The 26,945-nt window shown below is 38.8% G+C and overlaps 1 protein-coding gene across 4 annotated transcripts in view; it reads right to left on the reverse strand.

Moving 5' to 3' along the window:
* Positions 1–26,945, reverse strand: part of SH3D19 (SH3 domain containing 19) — an 81,137-nt gene that overhangs the window by 2,463 nt on the left and 51,729 nt on the right. For 3 of the 4 annotated variants that reach the window (XM_057419025.1, XM_057419027.1, XM_057419026.1), the window contains 11 exons: positions 17,119–17,226; positions 13,590–13,702; positions 11,332–11,390; positions 8,821–9,085; positions 7,464–7,532; positions 6,117–6,189; positions 5,672–5,802; positions 3,024–3,082; positions 1,143–1,330; positions 837–889; positions 130–316 (listed from right to left, as the gene is read on the reverse strand). In XM_057419025.1, the coding sequence (XP_057275008.1) occupies positions 130–316; positions 837–889; positions 1,143–1,330; positions 3,024–3,082; positions 5,672–5,802; positions 6,117–6,189; positions 7,464–7,532; positions 8,821–9,085; positions 11,332–11,390; positions 13,590–13,702; positions 17,119–17,226 (1,305 nt within the window). Of the gene's footprint in view, positions 1–129; positions 317–836; positions 890–1,142; positions 1,331–3,023; positions 3,083–5,335; positions 5,534–5,658; positions 5,803–6,116; positions 6,190–7,463; positions 7,533–8,820; positions 9,086–11,331; positions 11,391–13,589; positions 13,703–17,118; positions 17,227–26,945 lie in introns of those variants that run through there. The other variant, XR_008973467.1, reaches the window with a different exon arrangement.

Here is a 26,945-nt window from a genome sequence, read left to right on the forward strand (position 1 = left end):
GGATATTAAGGACCTCAGTGGTGTGTGGCTTGTTTATGCAGTGGAATAGTTGGGTTCTCCCAGAACCCAAATGCCATGACTGTCACAACCCAAGGAATAATGAATTGCCGTCTAGTAGGAGCACTGTACCTGAACAGATCTGAACAAAAACTGCTGGGAAAATCCCTTCTTTTTCATTCAGTCTTCCTCTATACCACTCTGGATCTACTTGTTCCAGTATTTGGATATAGTCGCCCTTTTTAAAGGATAAATCGTCTTTGGTTTCTGCTGTGAAATCATGAAGCGCTTCACACCACTGTACTGAGCATCTGTTGTTCTATTCAAGTGAACAGAAGAAATGCATTAATTTTAGAAGCGTTAATGGTGCCCATAAGCTGATGGATGCTGGTGAAAGCAGCTGTACAGAACATGGGTGTCCTGCCTTTCTCTCATACAATAGCGTTGCTGCAGATGTAGACGAGAATGGCATTTCAGCAATTACCACAGAATTTCATCTGGGCTCAGACGCATTCCTTTTTATCACTGATGGCAGGGGACAGGATTAATCAAGTCAAAATTAGACCACTGCAGCAATACTTAAAATAGAGCCAACAAGAATTTGCTTCAGCACAAAGGATAAGAATTTACTGATGTTAATTTGCCAGGAGCTATGAATTCAATCGGTTTAGGCCAACCGTCAGATTTCAAGATGGGACCAAGCAGCACTGTGTACTGTGGGCGTTGTCTTACATCCAGGGATAAAGTTGTGCAGCTAATCTGACATTAGAATAGAAAGTCTGTGTAAAGCTATGAAAATGCTGTTTAAATTCTGGCCCTCACCTACAAAGTTTTATTACCTGAGGAAGGGAAGAAGAAACCTCCACCTTGTTCTTTAGTGTTGCTCCTGTACCTACATAAGTAAAGCACAACTTAGAATGACAGCAATGACTATTCAAAACCTTACTAATGATAGAGATTTTAGATATTTAAAGCGATTATTAAGAATAGCTTCTTAAGAAGTCCTGCTATTCCTTTTGGATTTTTTAATGTGTCTTTTCTCTCTTTCTACCTCCTTCCCACATTCATTGTCCTTTTGCACTTTTCTCCTATACACATGCAGTACAAAACCATGTTCCTGAAGATTTTTGCAAACATATTCATACCTGTTCCAGGCAGATCTTCAATTACTTCCACAAAGTTCAAGGGGAAGATTCCAGATATGCCTCTGAGCTCTCCTTTGGCCCACTCCTCATTTACATAGTCTTTCAGGATAATAGTTTCACCTTCTGAAAAACTGAGCTCATCTTGCTGATCTCCGATATATTCAAATCGTGCTACACATCTCGGGCCTCTGCACAAAAATAAAGAGAGAAACTGACTTGCCTTATTATTGCCCACTTAATAATATGCAAGCATTGTCCAAAATATGGACTGATGTAGTAACTTAAATGACAGAATGCACGGAAGACAAGATGGGTGAAAAATTGGCATCTAGCCCTGGTTCTCATCTCTGCTTTATGAGGAGGATGAAGGAGCTGGATGCAACTTCTGCATCACAATCCCTGTTACAGTATTTTGCATAAGACCCTATTTCTGTTCCAAACAAGAAGAACAATGTCACTTTGTTTCTGGGCTACCTGACTCATTTTATAGTTTTGCCTATATCCAAATAAGTGTCCTGATACACTTATGTTAAGAATTTGATGGTTTTTTTGAGCAAGCATCAAATTTAGATGTAATCAAGCATGGGTAGGGGGTGGGTGTTGTGTATTTGTCCCAGATCCCAAATGCATGGAGGTTTCACAGGGGAAAGATAGTTTCAGTCTACTTTGACAAACTTCATTCTGTAAAATCCATCCCAGGCATGGGGAAATAGCTTATTTATCAATGAAACATCAACGCATCTGACAAATTTCACAGTTTGTTGAAATGCTGAAAAAAACCCTATATTTTTCTTCCTTTAAATATACATAATAATGTAATAAACTAATAATGCAATAATAAGAAATTAAGAAAATTTTTAATCTCTCAAAAATGAAAAAAGTGGTAACAGGCTTTAATTCTTTATATAGCATCAGAACATACAAGCATTGTCAGTAGCTTGATTCTCACCTCTGTCCCCCACTCCTATTTTTGCCAAAGCTTCAGGACAGAGCTAGCACTACCTCTTTCTTTCTTAGCTGCAGAAGCAGCTTTTAAAAATAAAGTTTCATTTAAGGCAAGCCAAGCTCAATCTGAAGAACAAACTGAATTATCCCATTGACAGTAATAGTTCCTCTCTCTCCCTGAATTTGTTTTAATTGGTATAATGAATGATTACAAAATCCAATAAATCATCAAGTAAAAATAGCATAAAAGATGTTTCGTGCCCACAGATCTTAGTACAAGTGTTTGCAAACAAATGTGCTTGAAGTATATTTGGTAATTTCATTTGGGGAACTTTAGATTCACCTGTACAGTTATGCATTTTAAGGTTAGATAGATTTCTCTACTTAAAGTACAGCTGTATTCTGTCCCACTTTATCTTGTTCTTTCAAATGAGTGGGAGCCCTACCACATTGTGTCTTATAAGGATACTGGAAGAAAGCTGGCAAGTCCAGGAGCAAAGAGAGAAGTGTGAAGTGCTGCTCAAGTTCATCAGATCGGTCCACACTCTCTGTAACCAATTTACATGAAGAATTATGGGAAATGCTCTTCTAATACAACTCTTAAGAGGAAGAAAAGTGAGTGAAGGGGACTGTATCTACGTGAACATTTATTATAAACATTGTAACATTTATCTTACAAAAATGAAGTGTTCTACCAATTTTTGAAACCACAAAGTGAGTTTTTAGGCTTTTTTCTTTCTTTTTTTTTTTTTTTTTACCTGAATACGATGTTTTCACCAAAAACTGTCAGTTTTGAGAGCTTAATTTTTAAAATATATTTTGGTGAATAAACTGTTCACCATATTAGCCTCAATGCAGACAATGCTTCAAAGTTATCTTTCTTTTCACTTCCTAGTAAATCAACACGAAAAAGAAAATAGTATTGATGTGACTCACTTAATACATTGTGATGAACAGGGTATTCTTTTCCTGTTGCCTTCTTCTGGAACATCAATCTAGTAAGACAGCAAAATTAGTAAAATCTTCCGTTTCAAGCTCTGGCAACATAAGTACAATAGACTTGGAACCAGTCAGAATAATCTATTTTTCAGCTAGGCGTCAGTTCCAGTTGTGACCTCCATGTGACACTATACATGCTATGATATTTGATGATACTAATGTAGATTTCAGTTTTGCATGCCTGATTTCTCATTTTCCAATCCCATGCAAACAAGGAGCACTGTTTAATGTTTTCTGTTGTGAAACTGATTTGCTGTTTCTACTTGGGGCATGACTGACAGAATATGGGACTGGATGCAACTACATGTTGTTGCATTTAACTCCCAACTTTCAATTGGTAATTGCTCTCTATTATTTACTAGCACAATATATTACAACAGACAAAATTATTGTTTACACTTATCCTGTCTGGGTTCTGGTAGCCAGCTGTCCTCCAAACACAAATACATCTCACAAATCTCACTTGAACTGGAGAAAGACAATTTAGAAAATCAATACATAGATATATCAAACAGACAGCATTCAATGCCTTTATCATAAGAGGACTTCAACTGTATTTTTGGTATCGTTATTTATGACACAAAAGATGATCTGTGAGATGTGTAAGACCCTAGAGACCCTGGCGAGGAGCTTTGGGTTACAGTTTGCTATCACATTAGCCAGTTCCCATAAAATCAACAAGAATGTTACATTAGCTTATATGAAGGACTGGAGATCATGCTGGCTTTTAGGACAAATCATCTTTGCTGTGCTCCTTCTAGAGCAGCTGGCACCTGTGGTGCTCTGAAGGTTCTAAGTAACAACCATGTATTATTGCTGGGCATCCAGACCTAAGCTGTTAACCTAGCTCACCACACTGTCGTGTATAGTATAGAGACCTTGTATCAACATCAAATCTGACATGAATGAAGTCCTCAGTAAATCAACCTCCTGTACTGTGCTATTTTTTGACACCCCCCCCTTTTTTTTAATTTTTTTTGAAACAAAAGATTTTTGCACTCAAAGGGTACCCCAACTAAAACAGAAATTTGAAACACATCTTCCATAGCTTTCACGAAGTTGTATCTGTCTGTATCAATGCTGAACTCAACCCAAATAGCCTTTTCACTGTTTTAACATAAAATCTTTTCTCTATTAGCCATCAGTAGCAACAAAAGCTTTTAAATTAAACTGTTGGTCTGTGTAGAAGCAGCTATTCCATTTAGCTAACAAATCTTTCTCATGAAAGTGAATCAAGCATGGTTCCATTATTACTAATGCCAAGTTTAGTTTTTATTCTTCAGTATTTTTCTTAAAATCTTAAACACCATTACAAGCAAAACAGACACCCTGCACTCTCTGCTGGTTACCAAATACTTGGTATTGCCCATGTAGTGGCAGTGCTCATCTCTGCCAGCTGTCCTGGCTTGACACAGACACTATCTTTAATGGGTCATAGAATACCACACTGAAGGGACCTCAAAGATCATCTGGTCCAACCTTCCTTGGGAAAACATGACCTAAACTAGATGTCCCAGCACCCTGTCCAGCCAAATCTTAAAAAGTGCCCAGTGCTGGAGAATCCACCACGTCCCTGGGGAGAGCATTCCAATGGCTGATTGTTCTCATTGTGAAAAATTTTTATCTTGTATTAAGTTGGAATCTCTCCAGGAGTAAGTTGTGCCCACTTGTGCTCTTCTCCAAGTGAAATGGATGCCCATGTGAATACCCAGCCATACAACTTCACTGCATCCTGGTGTCAAGTTTAGCATTCCTCCATGTCCATACGGCTGGTGTGGATAGCCCAAAGGCCCCTTCCACTGTTGCAGAATGGACTTTAATCTCAGACTCAGGCTTGCAATAGATTTGACCCAGCTTTTGATGCAGTGAACCATACTGTATCTCTTTTAAAGATAAGAAGTAAATTAATTGCTATTGGGCTCCAAAACAGCACCTGTCTCTTGTCTGCCGTTCACTGTCACATTCACTAACAGGATTGCTTTAAGCCGCTCATTTACAACAACACAATCTCCTTGCACTGTGCCAGCACCACCACTTGTGCAGCCACTTAGTAAGCCACTTAGCTTGATTGATCCAGCTGGAAAAAAAAAAATAATTCTAGGAAGAAAAATGCCATGTTTCATTGGGCCCAACTGTTGCCCCGACCTAGGTCACTACATGGTTATGAAAGTGGTGATTCCAGCACAGTTTAAGGGACAGGAAAATGAAACTGGGAGATTGGGGTGAGGCACAAAAAGCAACCATCTTACCGAGTGTTGATTCCTACATGCAGCTGTGAACAACTAATCTGCTCTGTAGACCCTGAGAAACCACCCAGGTTAACAAAGAGAATCTGGTAAGGGCCATGATTTTCTCACTTGGCTTCAAATGATAGCAAGACAATCCCCATAACATAAGCTGGTCCTGCCAAATCAAGCATCTTTCTAATACCATACAAACAATATCTTCTGTCTTCTGTACTGCCAAAGGGAAAAGAGATTATGTAAATATAGAATTTAGTTAAACACACAGGAGCTAGAGTAAAACAGAACCAGAAAACAAATGCAGCAGGATCTTACGTAGCAATGAATACAAAGCCTACATACAATTACTTTAACAAAGCTGGCAGGAAATATCCCTGTGCGATTGCCACATTTTCCTCTGTACCACTCAGTATCGATTTTCTCCAAAAGACAAAGAGTGTCTCCAGAATGGAGTTCCAGGTCATCAGGATGCTCTGTAAGACAGCATCATTTCAGTTAACAGTAGTTGTCACACTCACTGATTTTCTTTAAGTAAAACCTTCTTAATATAAATACCACAGACAAAACCAGAATGGGTTTTCAAAAAGTCTTAATTACACTTGATAAACTAGTTTGCTTTAACTAAAAGACTAGTCCAACTATAGCTAAACCCATGGACTTGAACGACTCTACATGCAGGCTTTGCAGGCTGAGCTTCCTCATCATTTTTAAGCAATAATTCCTAATAAAATTCCAATTTGAAAATCTGGGAGTAAAACAAGCTTCCAGAATATTCACATTTGCTTACCTGCAGGAAAATCATGCAGGACTACAGCATGAGGTGCACTCGTGTCAGAAACTTTTGGAGGGTGATTTGAATCCTGACAACATATAAATACATGTAGTTTATAAACCATTAGAAGATTCTCTGTTACATGCTCTAAAAGTAATTTTGTGACTTTAGACACCATGTTTTTCTGGTATCAGATAATCACCTTTGGAGGCAACGGTTAGTATTGGTCACAGAGCTATGGGACTGAATCCTGTATGCCCTTTGCTAGTGCAAACCAGAATACATTTCATCAAAATCTACTTTTGAGCCAGTAAACTGAAGGAAAGGCATGTAACTTTTCCCAGTATAGACAAAGCCTCAGCAATCTGTGGGTCAGAAACCTGGAGCGTTGGCATCAACTCTCATTGCAAGGGTTGTGGTCAAATTTTGCACTGCTGCTCAGTACTGCATGCTGCCAGCCACTCTTGCTTTCTTCAAGGGAACACCCCAGCCCAACTCTCCCCAGTACACTCATCAGGGGCAGCACATCTGCCCCTCAGCATTTTAGAGGGGTGAGCAAGCCACAAGGCCTTTGCTTACCAGAGGATAACTCTGAGGGGACAAGACAGTTTTGCTGTGGGATCTTCACAAAGGGAAATGATACTCAAAATGCTGAGCCTTTTTCTTTTTCCCTCCCTCTAGGAATTTTTAGACTGTACTAATTAACAACCACTGTGAATTGCATTCAAAGTAATGGATTGCATACAAAAAACCCAACCAAAAAGACCAACATGGACAAAGATAAGGCCAGAATAATACGAATTACAACAGAAACCAACAGATTGCATAGAAATGTATTTCAGCCATGTAGGTTTCTGTTAATAATCAAAAAGGCTGCTCAAAGCTGTAATTTATACTATTTAATATTAATCCAGTCATACCCTAAAAACATGTTAAGTTTTGTAGAAGCAAAAAGAGGAAAATACTTTGAAGTCTGTATGTCAAAGCCAATTTACTGATGTATCATATACAGTACTTCATAAAGCTACTCACTTGTCTTTCGCCCACTTTTCAGACACTCAGCCAAGGGAGTGATTATCTTCCAATGAGACAGAGGAATTTTACCAGTTTCCTCTACCTTCTGGCACTCCAAATAATTACTGTTGCTCTGCTAAGGAAGCAGAATGTCCTTGTGCTATGAGGCAAATCATGATTATTGGGTTTTGTTTTGGCAGTTGTTTTGTTTTTATTGAAGAAACACAAGGATTTAAGAAAACACTATTATATTTCTCGGTGTAACCTTTAAAGCCCAAAGCACTTGATGCTGTAACACAACAGGAGTCTTACTCATTAAATATTTATCAGCAGAAAAAAATGCCTTACCTTACAAGACAGATCTCCATTGTTCCTGGGAAGACAATCTTCCTTGGCAACTCCATGAGGCACAGGTAGCTTGAATAGAAACAGAGGCAAACAAATGTCTATTTCACTTCTAAGCACCTGAAATTCACACTGCAAGTGAAAATGGTCAGACAATGGAATTATTCAAACCACCTACTGCAGGTAACTAATTTAGGAGTCCAGTGGAAGAGGACAAGGTCCTTTGGAAGGCACTCAAACAGACTGCTGGTGATATGAACTGCCACTTGAAGAAACCCAGGTGCTGTCATCTGCTTTAGAAGTGTCTCAGCCATCTAACTGATATCATACCATACAGTTAATGATGTTCAGCAACACACTGGCACAAAAATGTATTCATTTGTTATGGAGAGCACTGGAAAAACAACTTGGCAGAAAATTTCATTGGCAGCAACATTTGAGGGAAGGGAATTACGAGTGATCTGCTACTGAATAAAATCTCATGTACAAAAATTTTCTTATGCAAACATGTGTGGCTGCATCAGAGAGGAAGCATCATGCTTCCCTTATCTCAAAGCTGTTCCTACTATCAACTTAGATACATCTTTCTCTCTCTTTCTTGCTCTTGTGCTCCACCAAGGATCTAAATGCAAGAGTGAAGATCAAAGAGAAGGCAACAGAAAGCTTCCACGTTGTACTGAATGTTGATGTTCATGCTATGGTTGTGGGGGTGTTTTTTTTTTAACCACAGCACTGGTTCAAGCAGCCACCAACTCTGATTGCTGATCAGTTTCAAGTACCTGGGGAAAGACTCTCCTTTTTATCTGTAATATTGATCCACTTACATTTACTATTCCGTAACAACACGTGCAATACCAAAAAGAAACTATTTTATAATGAAAATGCATGGCATCAATAGGATGAAAATGTAAAGGTAAGTGATATTACATTCCTCACTCTTTGCAGGCTTGATTAAGCAAGGTCAACTAGTTTTCAAGTTAAGCATTTTGACATATACAGGGAAAACCAATATACAAACGCAATCATTTAGCATCTTTTCATGTGCTGTGATAGAATTCAGAACTGGTGACTATAAAAAGAACCCCTCAAACCCAAAAGATATGCATTAAAGTTATATATATTAATGATATGTATACACAAAAATACACATATCTGTACTTTGCTTGTATATTCTTTTCTCCAGTATTACCTTACAGTACTTATTACTATCTATCTATCTATCAATATTTTCTAAGGAAGCTTATGCTGATAGGTACACTTTGAAAGCCACATCATAGTAGCCTTCCTCACTACCTCTTTCACTGCTGTTTAAAGCAACACTGGTTTATGACCAATAGTCTCAGAATATCTCAACTCTCACCATGTATTTATTGTAGAGAGGATGACCTGGTTTAGGTCTAGGAGGTAATGCTGGATCTGAATTTTTAAAGACTGAACTTTTTGTTCTCTTGGGTCCCAATCTGAACTTGCTGGTTTTTCTGTCAGGAGCGATGTCAGATGTAGACCGTGAAAGAGCTTCCTTCTGGGACGAGGTCTTGGTTGCAGAGAGTTTTGGTGGAGGTGGCCTCCCAGGAACACTTCTAGGTGGGGGAGGTCGAGCAGGTATAATTTTTCCATTCATAGGCCTAACAATCAGGTAAAGCATAAAGGAAATATGCATATTAATAAGCCTGCTGCCTCATCCTCCACCACAGCCCTAGCTATAGAATATGCAATGAGGAAACATGACTCAGGATGATCTGGACTGTAAAGTTTGTCGTACCTGAAGCTCTCTGGGAATAAATGAACTCTTCAGATACTGGAACTAGAGGATCAAGTCCTTAGATTGCTTGACTACGTATTTCTAAGTCTGCTCACCTCTTTCACTTCTCAACAGCCTGCCAGCTTTCTGGAGAGTCCACTACGTAAGCCAGATTTCTTTCAGCAATCCACCCTGAGAAAGAGCTTTGTCTGAAGCTGCCTTAGGATGGAGTTGTTCTAGTGGAGAGCTTTAGTGAAAGCCCTGAGAATCTCTGCTGGTCTAGCTGGTCTTCAGCAATAAGACTAGCTCATTCCCTGGGATGTCATCTCAAGTGACTTCTGGGCCTCTACTGAAACTGATGACACATAACACCACTTTGCACTATGGCATCAATAGCAGAATTACCACTTTTATGCAACTCATGTCTACTGCTGAAAGAAAACACTGGTGAAAACACTTGAGTTTTCTGGCAGTGCTGGAGGTACCACACTTCCATTAGTGTGCCAGTAGTTTAAGAACCAAAATCAGAAACTAGTAGGTGTCAGTGGTAATTAATCTAAAAAATCCCCCTTACTAAGCACTGATTAAAAAAAGCTGCCAATAGAGTACATCCAAGCCACAATTTTTAGAATCAGAGTGTGGCCAAATCAATAATTTGCTAATGAAAAAATCACCTCTGTTATAAACAAGCATTATGTATACATAACTTTGGCTTCCTGTTATTAAGAACCCTGGCACTAACACTATTCCAAAAATACAAAATTGTTTTATTATTAATGGGAAATATTTGGCCATTTACTGCAGGTTTCTGCTACAGTTGTCCCTCTTTCATGTAGTGTAATTCAGCACAACTATTTGCTTACATGAATTCCTCAAGGGTCTGTAAAAATCATTAAGCACAACAAATGTGCATTAGTGGATCTCTGGAGTCTCCTTCTGACGTATTTTGAGTGTCATCCACAACTTGAGAAGACACTAGTGTTCTACTAATGCTCCTGCTACTAGCTCTCCATTACTATTTGAGATTGGATTAGTTTTTCAATTTCAAAAAAATAATCCACTTCTGTTCAACTTCCACCTCTCCCCTTTCCTGGCCTCATCCTAAAGTAAGCTTTTTTTAATGTTGACAAAATGGGAAATTCCAAGTTAGACTGCATTAAACAAACCAACCCATGCATTTGTAACGCAACTCAACTAAACAAGAAAACTCTAACAAGCAATTCAAATAATTATTATTGCTTACTTAAAAAAAAAAAATAATCCATTTGATCAGAAAAGACAAAGGACAAAATGTTTACTGCAGTTCCAGAGACCCTCAGGAGAATCAGGAATGCTGCTACACTAAACAGAACAGGGGAAAGCAGCAAGCTCATAAGGGACGATAATGAGGTGTTTCTTTGTGAGTACAACCATATTCTTTCCTGTTAATGAATACTTATTATTATTGGTAGTCTAAGTTTAATAGCTGAAGTATTCTCTTATTCTGACACAACAGAGGAAGCCCACAGATTTAGAGTGCAGATGCTGAGATAGCCACAGTGGCCTAGCTAGCCAATGCTTTATCTTCCTCCAGTTTGTCTCTGGCATTCAGTGGACCTGAATTTAAGGCTGGTCCAGCTACTTTTGCCTCCACAGACCTTCTTCCTTATTGGGTCAAAAGAATAAAAACCCTAAGGTTATCATTGATTCTGCATCTTCACAGTTATTTTACAGCTGAAGTGAACTGTATAAACTAGCCAGTACTTCTGGGAAGGCAGTGGCGCAGCATCTGCCCTTTTCAGGGTGACAGCAACTGCCACCTCCATTCCTTTACCACTCAAACCCAGCCACAAGTGCAAGTGCTGTGGGTGAAAAGGTTAAAGATGCAGAAAGGAATGACTGTCAGCAGCCACTGTACATTAGCTGAAGAGCCAAACAGCTGTCCTCCTATAATCTCCCTGCTCATACCAATAGCGTACAAACAAGTATTAATCAGCTAGCAATTTGGTCCTGCCTATTTATTAGTGAGCATACTACCTACCTAAGCCTATTGAGTTAGAAATAGAGTTGGTAGTGTCTACATTGAGACTAACTAGGCAAACTAACTTAGAAACATCAGTTTTAAGTGAATCACTGAAGAACTGCACTTACCTTGGGGGTAATAGAGGATCTAGCTGAGGCACTCCACCTTTTTCTGAATGATCCGACTCCTATAAAGATTCAAAAGAAAAAAGCCACTTCTTTAAGCCTAAGGAACAAAAATGAACTCGTTTAAATGATGCATTTCTTAAATTATAAGCTACATACAGGAAAAACAGGAGTTGCTAGAGGTCTGGGAATAAAGTGATAAGTAGTATGGTGCATTCTAGCATTTCAAAGTCTTGTTGGACACAGAAAAAAATGTAAATCATCTGGGTGACTACGTGAATCACAGCTTGAGTTGTGCATTAAGTATGACCCAGCCCTCCTCTCCTACCACATGGGAGTCAGGGCTCAAGAGCTAAATTCAGGAGAGTCATACAAATGTACAATTTCACTGCCCACAGAATTTCAACTGCTGCAGTTACATCATCAATTTTGATCTAACTTTGACAGATGAAACACTTCGAATAGGCTTAAAGCAGAAAATATGACATTAATGAAACTCACACAGGACAGCATCTCTTGCAAGTAACATCAGCTGTCATTAAAGAAGGCATCTAAGTATGTTTCCTAGAGATCTAAAATACAAACCCTGGTGAATTTTGCTTTGGCACATTATGGTGTTACTCCTCTCAGCTGCCCATCTCCCTGCCAGAGATTACTACCCTGTAACAGAGTCAGCAGAGGGAAACATGTGCCATGTCTGAAGGGCTTGGACCACAGCAGTGGATTAACAAGTTACCATCCTTTCTGCCTCCTGCTGTTCATTGTTCTCCCAATGCCAGAAAGTACTGCCAGCTCCTTTGAACAAGCACAGCTGCTTGTGGAACAGCGTGGTAAATGAGAGTGCTGAATCTAGGTTCAAAAGTATCATTTTTTGAACCAGTAATATCCAATAGGTCTGAATGGTCTTGTTTACTTAATTAGCGACACATGTTCTTAAAACTGGTAAACAATTTTGGTGATTTTTCATCCCTAGAAAATACCTAGGTGAATTTTGTGACAAAATTTTGACCTTTGATTAAGTCTCAAAATGAATGTTCCTGGCTGAACAATCCTGATTAGAAAGAAACCTGCCACTTTCAGGTGGGGATGTTATACGAAAAAAATTCCCCTTCTGTGTGAAAAGGAAGAAATCTAGGCCAACTACTGCTTACAGTCAACAATTTCTACTGTTGTTGGTTAATTGCTTCCACTGACAAACAATACTAGTTTTAGAAGCACAGAAGTTCATATCTTTCCAAGGATAAGATGTGAATGTTTCAGTGGACTTGATGCAGTCTTTTTCTTAAAAACATTATCTGAGGCTTACATATGCCGGTCACAATAACCTGGATGACACTGGGAAAGTTTTGAGATTGCATTCTTTAAAATGGTATTTAACAACTTGTATTGGACGTTATTTTTTCAGCATTACTCAGAAAAGATGGAACCTCTATGAACAGCCTCTTCAATCAAGACATTTAAAAAACACTTTATCCTATTAGCAGAAGTAGCCAGAAAGAAATTTCATGGCAGTTCTCTAGCTAGTGAGGGCTTTTGATTTGACTTTATCTTTTTACTGCCTGTGGTTTCCAAGACTGTCATTCTTGCCATCACAGCACTCAATATTTGGAAATTCTACTGTCATTTTCTAGTTTGTTCTAATTCCCTTTTGTAAATCCATGTCAAAGGACATATAGGATACACAGCTACAATGTCTACCATTACTAGGTGCTCAGGAGCAAGGAGCAGAGCCTTACTTTCCCAAATAGATGGTTCTACTCTAGCTCTAACAGGACCAGAAGAAAACAGCTAGAAGGAAAGAGCTGAAGAAAGCAAGCTTCATTCATCTACAGAAGTTTCCTCTGCCTGGAAATTAGCACAGACACTGAGAGGTACCATGTGTATGGAGTTAAAAAAGTACATTTCTAAAGGACTTTGACAGCATTTCACTATGTAAATCTCATTGGACTTTGAAACACTTTGCCGTGCTTTTGAAAGTAAACTGTAGAATATCCCGATTCCAGCTACTAAATACAGAAAATTGAAGATAGATGTGATCAAAGTTCAATAAAATCAACAAAGTACTCTTCAGAACTGACAGCAGTCTAAATTATCTGATTAAATCAGAGAACGCAATTAAAAGAAAAAAGCCTTATATTTTTGAGTAGTTCTTTTAATCCTTTGGTCCTTCAAATAACTTACTTTACAAATGCTTGAGAGTCACAAGAGATCTGTTAACCAAAGCAGACAAAGTGTAATACAGGAAAACAGTCCTAACTTACCACTTTTTTTACTAGGTCACCACTGTTCTGTTTTCCCACTGCGATATCAGAGGTGTTCCCAACAGGCTTTTCAGCAGGAAGTGGTGGAGGGCTATGCAGGATTTCATTTAAAGCTGTAAAAAACCCAAAAAGTTCCCAAATGAAAGTCTAATTAATAGCTTCTTCACATGAACCAACAATAGGTAAGGGAATGCATATTGATTTGGGCCATTTTTTTGTGAACACAACTTCCTTACTGAAAGGCAGAGCAGCCAATGGGCAGGAACACTTAAAGACTAGTGAAGAAAAACGGGACATGAATGGAATATTGCAACTCTGGGGTTAATTTCAGGAGTACCTTCCATACTGCATAATGGATCTTCACTTTACACTCAGGACACCAGTAAATTATTCTAGAGTTTCAGGGTTTCAGCTGCAATACTTGTTGATATAATATTAGACGAGTAGAAGAGTTTCTACCCTTGGGAATGTCAGACCCATGACAGGATACCCTGAAACACCATCACCATCTCTCAGCCACATTTCTAAACTGGCTCACTTTTTTCAGCTGTCAGCTCCTGGAATATCTTTCAGGCTGGAAAACAGCTGAGGGTTATTTCAAGTAACCCTGAAAGATCAGGAGACTTGGATGGAAGAATCTCCAGAAAGGTAAAGGCAAGAAAAGAAACTGTTGCCTGCTTCAAAATTCATGGTGACAGAAAGAAAACAGAGATGGAAGCTCTTTGGTAGTCTTTAAGGAGCTAAGCAAATATAGGAAATGGAAGAGGAAGCAGTATAGCTCTTACAAGGGAAAAGTGATAATGTCTTCAGTTTCAATAAAGAACATAAAAACCTGCTAGTTATATGATATATTGTACTGCTTTCAAAATCACTGAAACCTGGGAAGCACTTAGACAGGTTTTGCCAGTATCATTTTGTCTCTATGTACCAATCATTTTGTCTTTACGTATTAGAACCCTGCCATCTATTTTACAATGTATTTGTATACCAAGAATATTAATTTCATACAAAGAACTTAAGACACTTCAGCTCTTCTGACTTCCAGCCAGTCTTGAAGTTATGTAAAAATATATGTAGACAGCCTGGACATTTATAGATCGATGACAAAAGAGATTCTATCCAAATGAAAGCATTCAGTTGGTCATTTCATGAAAAGTACTTTCAAAGAAACAACCTGTAAGAAGGAGAAGTGTTGTTTTTAACATCTCAGTTGCATTATTATGATATAAAACACTGGTGTGATGTTTAAAAATGGATCAGTTCAAGGATAAATCCCTTATTCTTAGAAGCAATTCACAGTTACCATGTTGGTTTCCTGCGACCACCTATGACCAAGAACAGGAAAAACAAAACTAGTGCAGTTCATCACTCTACTAAGCTAGTCTGATGGATGAAAAATAAAACCAATACCTGACAGTAATTGCAAGAGGAATCTTTTCTAATCATGCCTTATTGATCTATAAAAAGCACGAGAGATTTATTTATTCATGCCACTTCAAATCTTGATATATACAGATGGCCTAATTTCCTTGACTCCACTCTTTACAAGACCATAATTAAAGGAAATAAAGGAAGAAAAAAACCACCCAAGAATTAGAAGGCAGGTGTTATTTTCAGTGATTTCTAAGTGTAATAACTGAAGTGGAAGTTTAATACTTCCTTTCTAATGAAATCTCAACAAAAATGCTAATGCTAAATGAGTGCTTTACCAGAGTTCAAATTCTTAAGCATCCAGCTCTGTCCCCTTTTTGCTAGTGTTTTTGGTAGTTGTTTTGGGATATTTCTTTTAGGTTTGCAGTAGTCACTGGCAGAATTAATCTCCTTCCACACCCAACATGGTGAAAGACTCCTTGTACTGCAATTATGTGGCCCTCTTACAAGGTAAATCCTACTGTATCCATGTTATACCTTGGTCCAAGTAAGTGCAACTTACTTTTCTAATCTTTTTACTTTTAACATTTTACATTTCTACTGACATATGACTACTCTGCTTTCCTGGAACCTGCTTCTGTCCCTCCACATCCATCTTCCAGCTACAGCCTCCCATAAAGCAGTCCTTCGCGCTCCCCTGATAATTGCAACTCAGTATGGGCGGCAGTCTCCTGTGGAAAGTTCCATTACCACTAGAGAGCAGCAAGGGACCAGTTATCTGCAAGTTCAATAGAGAATCCAGCTCAGGGAAGAAAAAAAAAGTAAATAAAATTCTCAGGTCTTTTTCTCCTTTCCCCCCCCCCCCCCAAAAATGGAAATCGCCATTTTTTTTCTGGAGAAGAATTATGTCTTGGATTCTTTACAGTGATCGTAAACGTATTCTTCCAACTGAAAAAAACCTTTATCTATGATCAGAAAGATCATAATTAACAGAAAGACTTGTTCTCATAACTTTATTTTCAGTTATCTCAGCATTTTTAATAATTTCAAATGCATTTCTCATTTATGCAGAGGAAAAGAAATCTTAGTATTTTAGCACTGGGGAGGTGGGGTGAGGAGGGGAAGAAGGGAACTTGTGAAATAATGAGAGAAAATCTTAGGAGAAAAGCCACTTGGACATCTGGTTGCTACAAACTGGCTCTACACCTAGTCAGTGTACTAAAACATGATTTTGAAATACGAGTTTTAAGAGCTATCTCGTGACATTTCTCCCTAAGCTTTGAGGATAAAACATAAGGCTAAAGAGAAGCAAGAGTGTACTCTTGCATACAAAGATCAACACAAAGACCTTGTGTCTCTGATAAATTTCCACTCTGAGATACTCTTGGTGTCATTTGTAAAGCTGTAAAGGATTAGAGGTGAAAGGCGTTAGGGATATGGTAGCTGTCAGAAAACTATAGTCAAGACCTTGACACAAAGTTGAACACATCAGGTCTTTGCATCTAAGTTCTCACATGCCATTTTTATCTCCTCAACTGCTACCAAAACACTATCGCTTAAATGGCCAGAGATTTAAAATTTCACAAGGGTCAGGGTCAAGGGAAATTATTTGATGTAATCTGTGAAAATTATCCTTACATCCCAGCTGTATTTGAAGCAAAGTTTAATACACTAATATTGTTCCTTTGACAAGTGGGGGCCCTGCTCTCAGGAAGTTCGGGAGCAGCAGTCAAATATTCTCAGCTGATGTCAGAAGTGAATTTGACCAAAGGTACAACTCAGTGATATGGTTTAGCTGACAAAACAAGCTTGCTTCTGCTGAAAAAGGTCTCCTCCAGTTATTCCCTGCTGCTTCTCTTAGAAGTCCCCACTGTTTCACCTCTGCTATGCACTAGCTCCATAAGGTGCAAGGGACATCAAACTTAGTGCAAAGGAGGGAGCCAGATGAGAGGTGGGAGGCAGGGAGAGCGGAACATGACTCCTAGCTATTTCTCCTTCCCACCACAGCCCTTAGGTTGGCTCCTCTGTTTTGTCAAACTATATTGTAAAATTCCCTTGGTAGCTAATGTAGGTAATAAACAACAACACAATGAAGTAAATGGTAAGTCACAGTTAAAAAGGTTTTCTGAGATTTCTCAGGCAATTTGAGAGAACTTACATTTCCCGGGTTTAGCTGGGATTCGGATCACAGTGGGTTTCCGGGCTATAAGTGGTTGAACAGTTTGCTCCTTTGCAGGTTCACTTTTGGTGAGGAACTGAAATGGATCTAAAAGGAAAGAAACAAAAAACACCCCCCCCCATTTAATATTTATTTGTTGAACAAAATCTCACTAGGTATTGATTTCATTATTGAGGACTTAGATATTTCGCACAGGAAAGTGATAATAATAATAAAATCAGGATGATGCAAACAGAGTACTCAGCTCTTTGCAAATAACATGTCTTTTCTGTACATCTGCATTCATGGTTGACACATAAACATGCTCCAGATGCTTTCCGGCATTACATAAGCCATTGAACAAGAGGAACTGCATTGCTTCCTAATAGGGACCTGAAATCAGGATGGCTTTAGGGAAACGTTTTCAAAGCAGTAGCTCTAATATGCAAACATAGCTGTGAACACATTCACTAAAAAGTTTTAATCAATAAAATCTTGCCAAAGCTAAACAGTCAGCACTGCAGCAGATAAAATGCCTACAGAAACAAAGCAAAGCAAAACAATGCATTTAAATATTACTGATTACAAAATGCTTTTGCTGTAGAACAACTAATTCTCTGGAAGATTCTGCATAATATTGTTGATTATAAACTTGGTGTCAAGCAGAAGACTGGTTCAGACCAAGAACTGGAAGCCATGCCTGAGCTCTGCCCCTGCCTGTATCACTCATTCCTCTACAAGCCTGTTCAGTCATTCCATCGGTAAGATAGGAGCACTGTTTTCTATGCTTCGTAAACTTAAGCACTGGTCTCTTATTAATAGGCATGGGAACATATGTGCATGTAGAACGCAGCTGTAGAAATACTCAGACATAAATAAAATCCAAATCAATGGGTTCTTTTCTCAAGTACACCTTCATGTCAAAGAGCAATACGTCCTATAGATCTCTTCTCTGTTGTTAACTGCCACATTTTCTCTGACATTACCAAAAACTGCAGTAAAAAAACAACGCTTAACACAATTGTAAATATGTGAAGAAGAAACTGGAGAAGGGCTCCAGATAATAAATTCTCCATGACACATATTCATAGCCCCAACAACTGAGTCTGATCTCCTCTGGTGGCCTTTTAAGACGTACAGCTCAATGAGATGTTATTTATGGAGTGTCAGAGTTTCAGAGAGGAGGTATGCTGGGCATCTCTTTAAATTCTTCAGGCCTTTCTATAAAAACATACCCTTGCTCCAAAGTACTGTCACACTTTTTGATAAATTTGGAAGTCCTGTATTTGATACAACTTTTTATTCAACACAAAACCCCCAATTTTAAAAATTATGTAATACAAAATCATGATTTCTTACAGATCAACACAAAGACGTTGTGGCTCTGATAAATTTCCACTCTGAGATACTGTCAGTACCATTTGTAAAGCCGTAAACAATTAGAGGTGAAAGGCATTAGGGATACGGTACTATCCATAGGAACTGTCGGAAAACTATAGTCAAGACCTTGACACAAAATTGAATGCATCAGGTTTTTGCATTCAAGTGGACACTTGGATAATGTAACACCAAAAATAACATAAAATAGGCCCAAAGTAATTTCAGGGAGAGAAAACACAGTGTCATATTGAGCTGCTGAATTACAGTGTAATGGACTGCCCTCCCGCATGCACACAACCTGGCAGTCACAACTCCCCCAACCACTGCTGCCGCTTCTCTTTGCAGTCCCCTCTGTCCATGTCCCCAGCCCTCCCTAGCACCTGCTGCCAGCACGCAGTGTAGCAAGGACAACATGCTGCAGGGCCTGTGTATGCTTACTCCTGCTCAGATGTTCACCTCCTACTAGCCCCTTGCTCAAAGCTCTGTTTGTAGGCACATCCATCACGTACAGGTGTGCCATGGCGGTCTGTGCCATGGTCTTTTTCAAAGTCAAGACATCTACCTGCCTACAGGTTTCCCAGAAATTTGCCTGGGTACCTTCATGTCACATCTTAATCATTAATCAAAGCACCTCAATTCCTTCTGTCAACCTGCATATACAACAGCTTTAAGCTTACAGTTCAGGTCATAGAATCACAGAACGGTTGAAAGTGACCTTGAAGATCATCTAGTTCCAAACCCCCTGCCATAGGCAGGGACACCTTCCCCTAGACCAGGTTGCTCAAAGCTTCATCCAACCTGGCCTTGAAAGGTCAATGATTTGTCTACACCTAAAGGTATACAGACTATAGTTAACAATAAGCTCTGTTACCCTCCAGGCAGAAGATAACTCCATTGCATTGTCTCCAAAGACACTGGCACACCCAAAAACCTGGCACAGGCAACCCACAATGTTTTAGAAGGTAAGGGTATAACTAACATCTTCAGTTACGGTTTAGCACTAGTCAGTAAAAGGTTTAGGTCCCTTCCATGAAAGCTGCACCAGAGCCAGGGTTTTTCTAGTGGACTAAAACACAGACCACAAGAGGGGTGCAAGCATTCTGGCAGTATGGTCACTACAGCAAACAAAAACCCCACTCTTGGAGGAAACCTGCAGTTGTAATTTTCCTTTTTTCCTTTATCCTTACGTCTGCCAGCTACAATGCTAACATTTGAATTGCATTAAGAAAGCATTATTTAATCTTAACTCTTACGCTAGTGTTCAGAGTGACTTCAGTGCAGCTCAAAAAAAGAAAACCGAACCTGGACTTTCTGCTCTTTCAGTTATCTGGCAACTCTATGACAGATCTGAGGAGTGACCCTGGCAAGGCAGTAGGGCCATGGAGCCTCAGTGCTGCCCTGGCCTGTTGGGAAGCTAGAGCCACAGAGTGAGCAGAGGAAAAGTGAGCAGGGCTAAGTCACAGGCTCCTTGATTCAAACAGCAGACTGTAGGAAACACACTAGCACACAGGTCCAGTTCTGCAGAGGTTAAGGAAGCTCTGCGCGAACAATGAAGAAACAACTTTCCAAAACCTCCATCTTATAAAAATATAAACATTGTGCGGCCAAGTTGAAATGCTCTAAACACCCAAAATAATCGATCCGATATCCGTGTTCCTGTAAATTTACAGGAGATTTAAAATCACACAAAATTACTGTTTGTTAGCTGTTAATCACTGCTATGCATAGAAATGGTTTTCTTGACCATTCAATCCTTGGCAGAGCTCTCTACATCAATAAATCTGAGAAGTAATTTTTAAGTCTGAGGAAAGTTATTCCTAAGGCTGAGAAAACCATTTGATGAACCTTAGCTTTCCACTCATTATCGTATGTTCAGTTATACTGTTGTCACCTCATAATTAGTTTAAAACTCATTACCTTGTTTGTGTTATTCCATTCCCCAGTGCTGGGTTTGCAGCAGGAATTGGCTGCGTAAACAACTGTGCTGCTTTGTGCAATGGGACTGACAACATATCAAATTTTTATGTTGTTTAACAACAATTGGGCATCGTTTGATCATAATTCACAGAGGTGTGAAACCAGAATTGTTAATATACTCATTTAAAGCTTCTCAGTTCAAGGAAATTAATCTGCAAGGCATTTTTCATGACACATATCAGCAGACTTGTATTGATTTTTTTTTTTATTAAACTTTTTCAGTGATGCTTAATGCCTGTTTCTTCCTTAGTCTCATTTCTCTACAGCTTCTGTTTCAAAGGTTTATGTGATAACATATATTGCTGTGCTTGTTCACAGGAAAGACAAATGAAAGCTGTGTATTCAAATACACTGAATATCATCTCTTTCTTTTACCAGTTTAGGAGAGATGGCTTTTCCCCCCCCACACTCTCATTTACAATCCTTGTTTAAAACAAAGAATTTGGAGGTTACAGAGCAAACACAAGGCTTTTCCCATATGAGTAGGACAGATGGGTAACTTTCTGAAATATTTATTGGTAGTCTTTAAGCAAGAGGTAATAAGGCAGTAACAGAACCTCCCCGGAAAAAGGGGAATCTCCAAACAAATCAGATGTGGAAAGCTAAAAGCACAGAATAGTGATATCTGCTGTGAAGATGCTTAGTCCAGCCAGAAGCACTCTCAGTACATGAGAGCTATGTAATATGAAAGGTGTTGATGCTAACATTACAACACTTGCCACTACAGAAGTACACAACTGTGTCTACTTTCAGTGTTTAATTAAAAGACCTAAATCAGCTGTTAAAGGCAAGGCTCACACATTCTCTTCACACAGAACACTATTGTTACTGGCATCTTCCAGGAACACATATTAGAGCCAACCCTCATCAATGAATAGTTTTATTAAAACCTAGCCCCATGAAACCACTCTGGTGTCTGTGGAAGCATAATTAACCCATACTTGGAGGAAGATTTTCAATAACAGGTCCCTCCTAGTAACACAGATGGAGATTTAATGGAAACCTGACAGATGTCATCCCAAAGAGGAATGGGGTGAAGCATTGTGAAATGCTACAACCAGAAACCTGATGTCCACTCAGATGTTCTAAATCACAACAACTATAAATAGACATATTAGGCAGGTACCCTACCTAAATTCCAACACCAGTCATTTTCCCAATCTCAGTTTTCCCCAGTATTTTCATCACCAAAATTAATAGTTCACCGTCCTTAGAGATGCTGTTTCTGATGAGATGGAATAATATAGACTAAACACATTTCTCAAAACACACAATTTGCAGCTCTCTCTGCAAATAATGGAAAATTGCCATGACCTGGTCACGATCTTTTAATAAACTGTGAAATTAAAAAAGAAAAAAGGAGGGGGTTGGGAGGGGGGAGAGAGAGGAAATGAGACGCAGGCTCTTTCAGGATGCAATCTGTGCATAACCTGAAAGTAAGCTGAGGTGAAACTCAGGCTTCTCAGCACTGTCCTAACACTAGGACAGTAGACCAGGTCACTCAAATAAAAGGAATACGGTATTCAGAAGTAGTCATAGTATGGCTTCAGACTTAAAACTGGAAAAGAGACAAGTAAATCTGCTATCATAACATTCTAAGATTTCCTTCTCCCCAGTCTACACAGAGGTTTTTCATGACTAGCCCAGTTATTTTGGTAGAGGCTATGAAGTCTCTGAGGTTCTGCCTCATTCAAAGATTCATCAGACCAAGGAGATTTGCTTTACCTGATATGGCACTTTTAGTCAAACAATTATTTGAGCAGGCTGGTAAAAATCTCTTCTATGTAATAGCCTTTACATATAAGTAGCTTTTCCAATGTCATTGCCAAAGCATTAGTTTTTATTTCTGCACCTGCTTTTGCTGTTTTATCAAAAGCACCAGAGCAAGCACATAGTAATTTCAGAAAGTTTGATCTTGAGGATTATCTTTCCTCAGAGAAACATTATGTGCAGGTGCCAAAACAGAAATTTCAAACTTCTCACATATTTACAAGATTTTTTAAGAAGAGTTGTGCAAAGATTTCAGGAGAGGAATAATTTATCCAGCAATATTTATTGGTGTTCAGAGCAGACAAAACGTTGTGAGCTACTTGCATAGGTTTTAGGCATTGCTCGCTGTTCACTGCTGACATATGATATAAAACGGAAAGCAACTGAAGACCAGTGATCACTGATTTTGAGGAACGAATCCAATCCAAACAGTAAATGACGTTTACAGGATACATGTGGAGTTTGCAGAAGGAGCCTAGCCATCAGTACAACAAAAGTGCATGAAGTCAAGTAGTGATGTAGAGTTTGATTTTCTCTGGAAAGTACAGGGAAAAAAAAAATGCTAACAGATGCAACACCTAAATGTATTTATTGAAAATGCAAGATGTCCTTAACTGAGCAATGAAATATCAGGTCCACAGTGTTAGAAAGTTGGAGAGCAGATAAAATAAAATCTACTATTAGAATAGCATAATTTCTTGGGCTATTGTAACACTTAATGGCAGTACAAGCTTTTATGGTGTGGAAAACTACAGTGCTACATGGTACACAGAGACAGATATAAATGGACCTTCTCAGCGCTTTCAGAACTTCTCTCTGAAAGTACGGGAATGCCCACACTTATTATCTGTGTGTATCTACAAGTACACCTGTTCGGGTCATTGCTGGTTTGTCCATAGCAGTAAAAGTGATAGTAATTACACCGTCTTCTGCACAAAAGGACTGTGTACACCTGCATGTGAGAGTTTGGAGGCTGCTCCTACACCATTAATCTGTTTTGCTGGTTGAAGTAAGACTAGGATAGTTCAGAGAGTGAGAGCCTTCAGGAGGTCTCTAATCCAACCTCCTGCCCAGAACAGGTCAGCCATGAGGTCATGTTGTTAGAAATGGGTTGCATAACCTGCTCTAACTTTAAAAACTGGATGCCAGAGAGTATTTGGACATACAGTGGGTGATGAAAAAACAACCCCCCAAATTACCCTGGAGATTAAGAAACACAGCCTTGTCCATTCTTGCCAGGTGAATGGATGTTTGTTCAGCAGCAAGAGATTCAAGTGCCACAAACAGGCAAGCTGGAAATCTCGAAAGCTAAGGACTGGTGATTGAAAGCAGTGAGGCATACAAAATCTTCAAAATGTGAAGGGCAAGGAAATGTATAATGTTGTTTAAAATATTTACCTTCTTGCAAGAATTTCACATATTTTCAGCAAAGGAAAAAAACCACTTCTTTTAAATAAGGATTTTGTTGTTCTTTGACAATCTTTCTGGTCAAAGGATATCTGCTTTTTTAAGTGTGATTGTAAAATAAACAGATATAATCATCAAAGAAGACAATTATTATCAAGAATATTATTACTTGTGTGTTACCATTTAATAGAATCTCTGGACATGGAACTCAAAAGCAAAATTATTTGTATTTGACAACCTAAAGGGCTCCTCATCTATTATGTAGCTATGATTTAAAAAACCTTATTTGTTTCCTGAAACTAGATATAAGGCGCTCTGCTGTGATAACAGTGGAGTCGCTTACAATCTCCATGAAGGCTCCAATTTCTGTTTACTAAGCAAATATTTGTAACATTTGAAGAATTAATGGATATTGTTACCACTTCTGCTGGAGATGGTCAACCAACAGGACACAGCACAGACCCATATCCCCACTCCTCCACCCAAAAGTAGTGTGCCTTCAGGTATACCTGTTTTTGTGATGTGTTTAAGCCAAATGGCAGATTAAAATGGATGAGATAGCTTACTCTTCCCTGTGGATGATACTTTTGGTAGTAAGTAAAAAAGGAGACAGGTAACTTTAACCCCAACAAGAGTAATTTGAAGTGACATAGCAGAGCCCTAAGAAAAGCTGCATTATTTTGGACATATGTCTGGGCTAATCTACAAGTTAGAACTATTTCAGTTGTTTTTAATCTTCCTTCCTGAGGAAGCAATTAAAAACAAGCAGCTGGGCAATATCCCCACAGCAGACAACTTTAGAGTTACTCAAACAGCAGTTTTTCTGAATTGACTGCAATGTCACACAAATTCCACCATTCACAGAATCACAGAATCATAGAATAGTTGCCACAAGAAGGAACAATACATTGAAATGGAGAGCAGCTCTAATTTGGTTGAGGGTTTTTTTCACTATACAGACAGAAATGAACTTTTGAACTGCGATGAAGTAGATAGATAAAAACAGTTAAAAAATGTAGCAGTTGTATTACTGTTAGAATTGAAATACATGGATATAAGGAAGATAGCAAGAGAGAGCTGTCTCCTGCTGGTAAGGTAAGGCTCTCTCTCAACTACATTTGGCTTAAACCGAGTTCTGCTATACGAGGCATAGAACAATCAGTGAATTTTACGCTCTTCTAGAGAGGGAGAGAAGATGAGACAGAAGAATAACTCTTCGCGTTCAAAAAGGAATGAAAACATTCCAGCACAATCACCTCCAGGTTTTAATTCAAATGTGCACTTTAAATGCACTATTATCTTATTTTCTTTACCCAAAATAGACATTATGAGAACATTTAGCAAACATGCACACTATATGCTTTAACATAGCAACTAATATAAGTTATGGGTAAAATCATGCATCTTCTGAAGCCACAGAATTTACATGCAGTTTAACTTGCACTAGGATTTTATTTCCAAGCCTTTGTAAAAATGAGTTAGTGAGAACAGAGCCCACCTGACAGACAACCAAAAGTTTTAACCTTCAGGAACTGCACAAATCCCTGTTATCAGCTATAAGAGAAATATAAAAATACCCCAGATGATCCCAATATCACAACTGTCATCAAAGCATTAGCACCTCAAGATTTAGAGTCCCAAACAGATGCCTTCACATTCTAAATAACTGACTTGAAGAGGAGTAGTTTCATTAGGATACAAATGGCTTTGAACATTATCCCTAGCCTCTGAGTCCAAAATTATGGCACCTAAAACTGGCATCGATTTTTGGCTGCTGATGAAAGGAGCAGTTCTACAGATCTGTCATTCCTGACTTCTTCCTGGCACTTCCCTTGGGCCAGCATCAGATACGTGAGTTGGATTCAAGGTTCTGCCACAGCTCACCTCTAAATCTCAGAGCTGTTGAGCTTCCAAAGCTCTCACAGACTTCAGCTGGCAGACTGGATGCCAAAAGCTTTGAAAGGAATTTCAGTACCCAGAGTCTCTATTTGCACCAGAATGGTTCCCCCTCTCCCTATGGGTAAGACAAAGATAAAATCATTAATGTTTGGATAAGGGCAAGTACTAACAGCTGTGCTGTTGGACATGCCGTCAAACACTGAGGACACCTAAGTTATTGCCTGAGGTAAACTTGGAAGAAAATCATCCTGGAGCTTTGGTAGTTAAACTACCAGTTAAATAATGACAAATTGGTGAAACTATAAAATGTTTTGTTACCAACACTGTTGATCTTAGCAAATATATAAAATTCAAATATCTTTCAATACTGTGATGATGATAACCTTCTGTCAGAGGAAGCTGATGCCTTATATCAGTTAACTAAAACACTGTGAGGAGTCTGAATTTGTTTTGCCTGTTTCATCTTTGCATTCACATGCTTACTTCAACTTCTGCACCCTTCTCATCATCAACTGCACCTTCTTACTTTTGCATCAGACACTAGCTGCAGCAGTGATTGATCCATCCAGTTCTATTTACATTACAGTCTGATTACCAGATGTGTTTGTGCTGTATCAGAAAAAAAGTTAAGTTTTGTGAATGCTGTAATCTGTAAGGTAACACTGCTCTTCGACAAACAAGCTGTTGGTGCTTAGTTTCAAACACTGCTGCATAAAAGCTTCCTTCCTTTCCTATGGTTGCCATAACAACAAGCCGAGCGCTGTCATTTTGCTAAGTGATGACAATGACAAATATGTAAGAAATGCAAAGGTCTGGGGAACTGGGAGCAAGATTAGAGCTTCTCTTCCTGCCTTTACAAAACATTTTACTATGGATTCATCTTGCAAGTCCTAAGCCATTCCTATGGGAACATGAGAAAGTGCTCCGCATTGCCTCATTTTTCAGAAAGTGAGGGTTCTCCTTGTGGATGCTTTGTCAGGACATAGCACAGCATTAGTAATCAGGAGTACAAGAGATGATCTTGAACTCACAAATGCCTCCAAAATCTGGAATGAATCCTAATTTTACAGTGTAGAAGTGATAATGCTGTCAGACCTTTCTCTCTTTAGTAGGTAAGAAGGGGTTGCAGAGAAGATGCCATTTTACTGAATGAATAAAATCATGGACAGGTGACTCAAGAAGTCAGGAAACTATTATCTGAATAATTCTTCTGCAACCATGAGAATGGAAGGTATTCTCTTCTTAATTGAATAAAGAACACCACCTAGGACACCAACCAGAAAGATGAAGACTGGCATTCTTACCATTTCATTGTGACAGCTGTTTTTTCAGGTGATTTTCTTTTGGGATCACTCAACCTCTGATTTAAGAGAATTAGTGTTACTTGATTTTTC

This window comes from Pezoporus wallicus, unplaced genomic scaffold (genome assembly GCF_028554395.1).
Source record: "Pezoporus wallicus isolate ANWC-B61680 ecotype Strahan unplaced genomic scaffold, APGP_CSIRO_Pwel_v1 contig_2384, whole genome shotgun sequence".
Lineage (NCBI taxonomy): Eukaryota > Metazoa > Chordata > Aves > Psittaciformes > Psittacidae > Pezoporus > Pezoporus wallicus.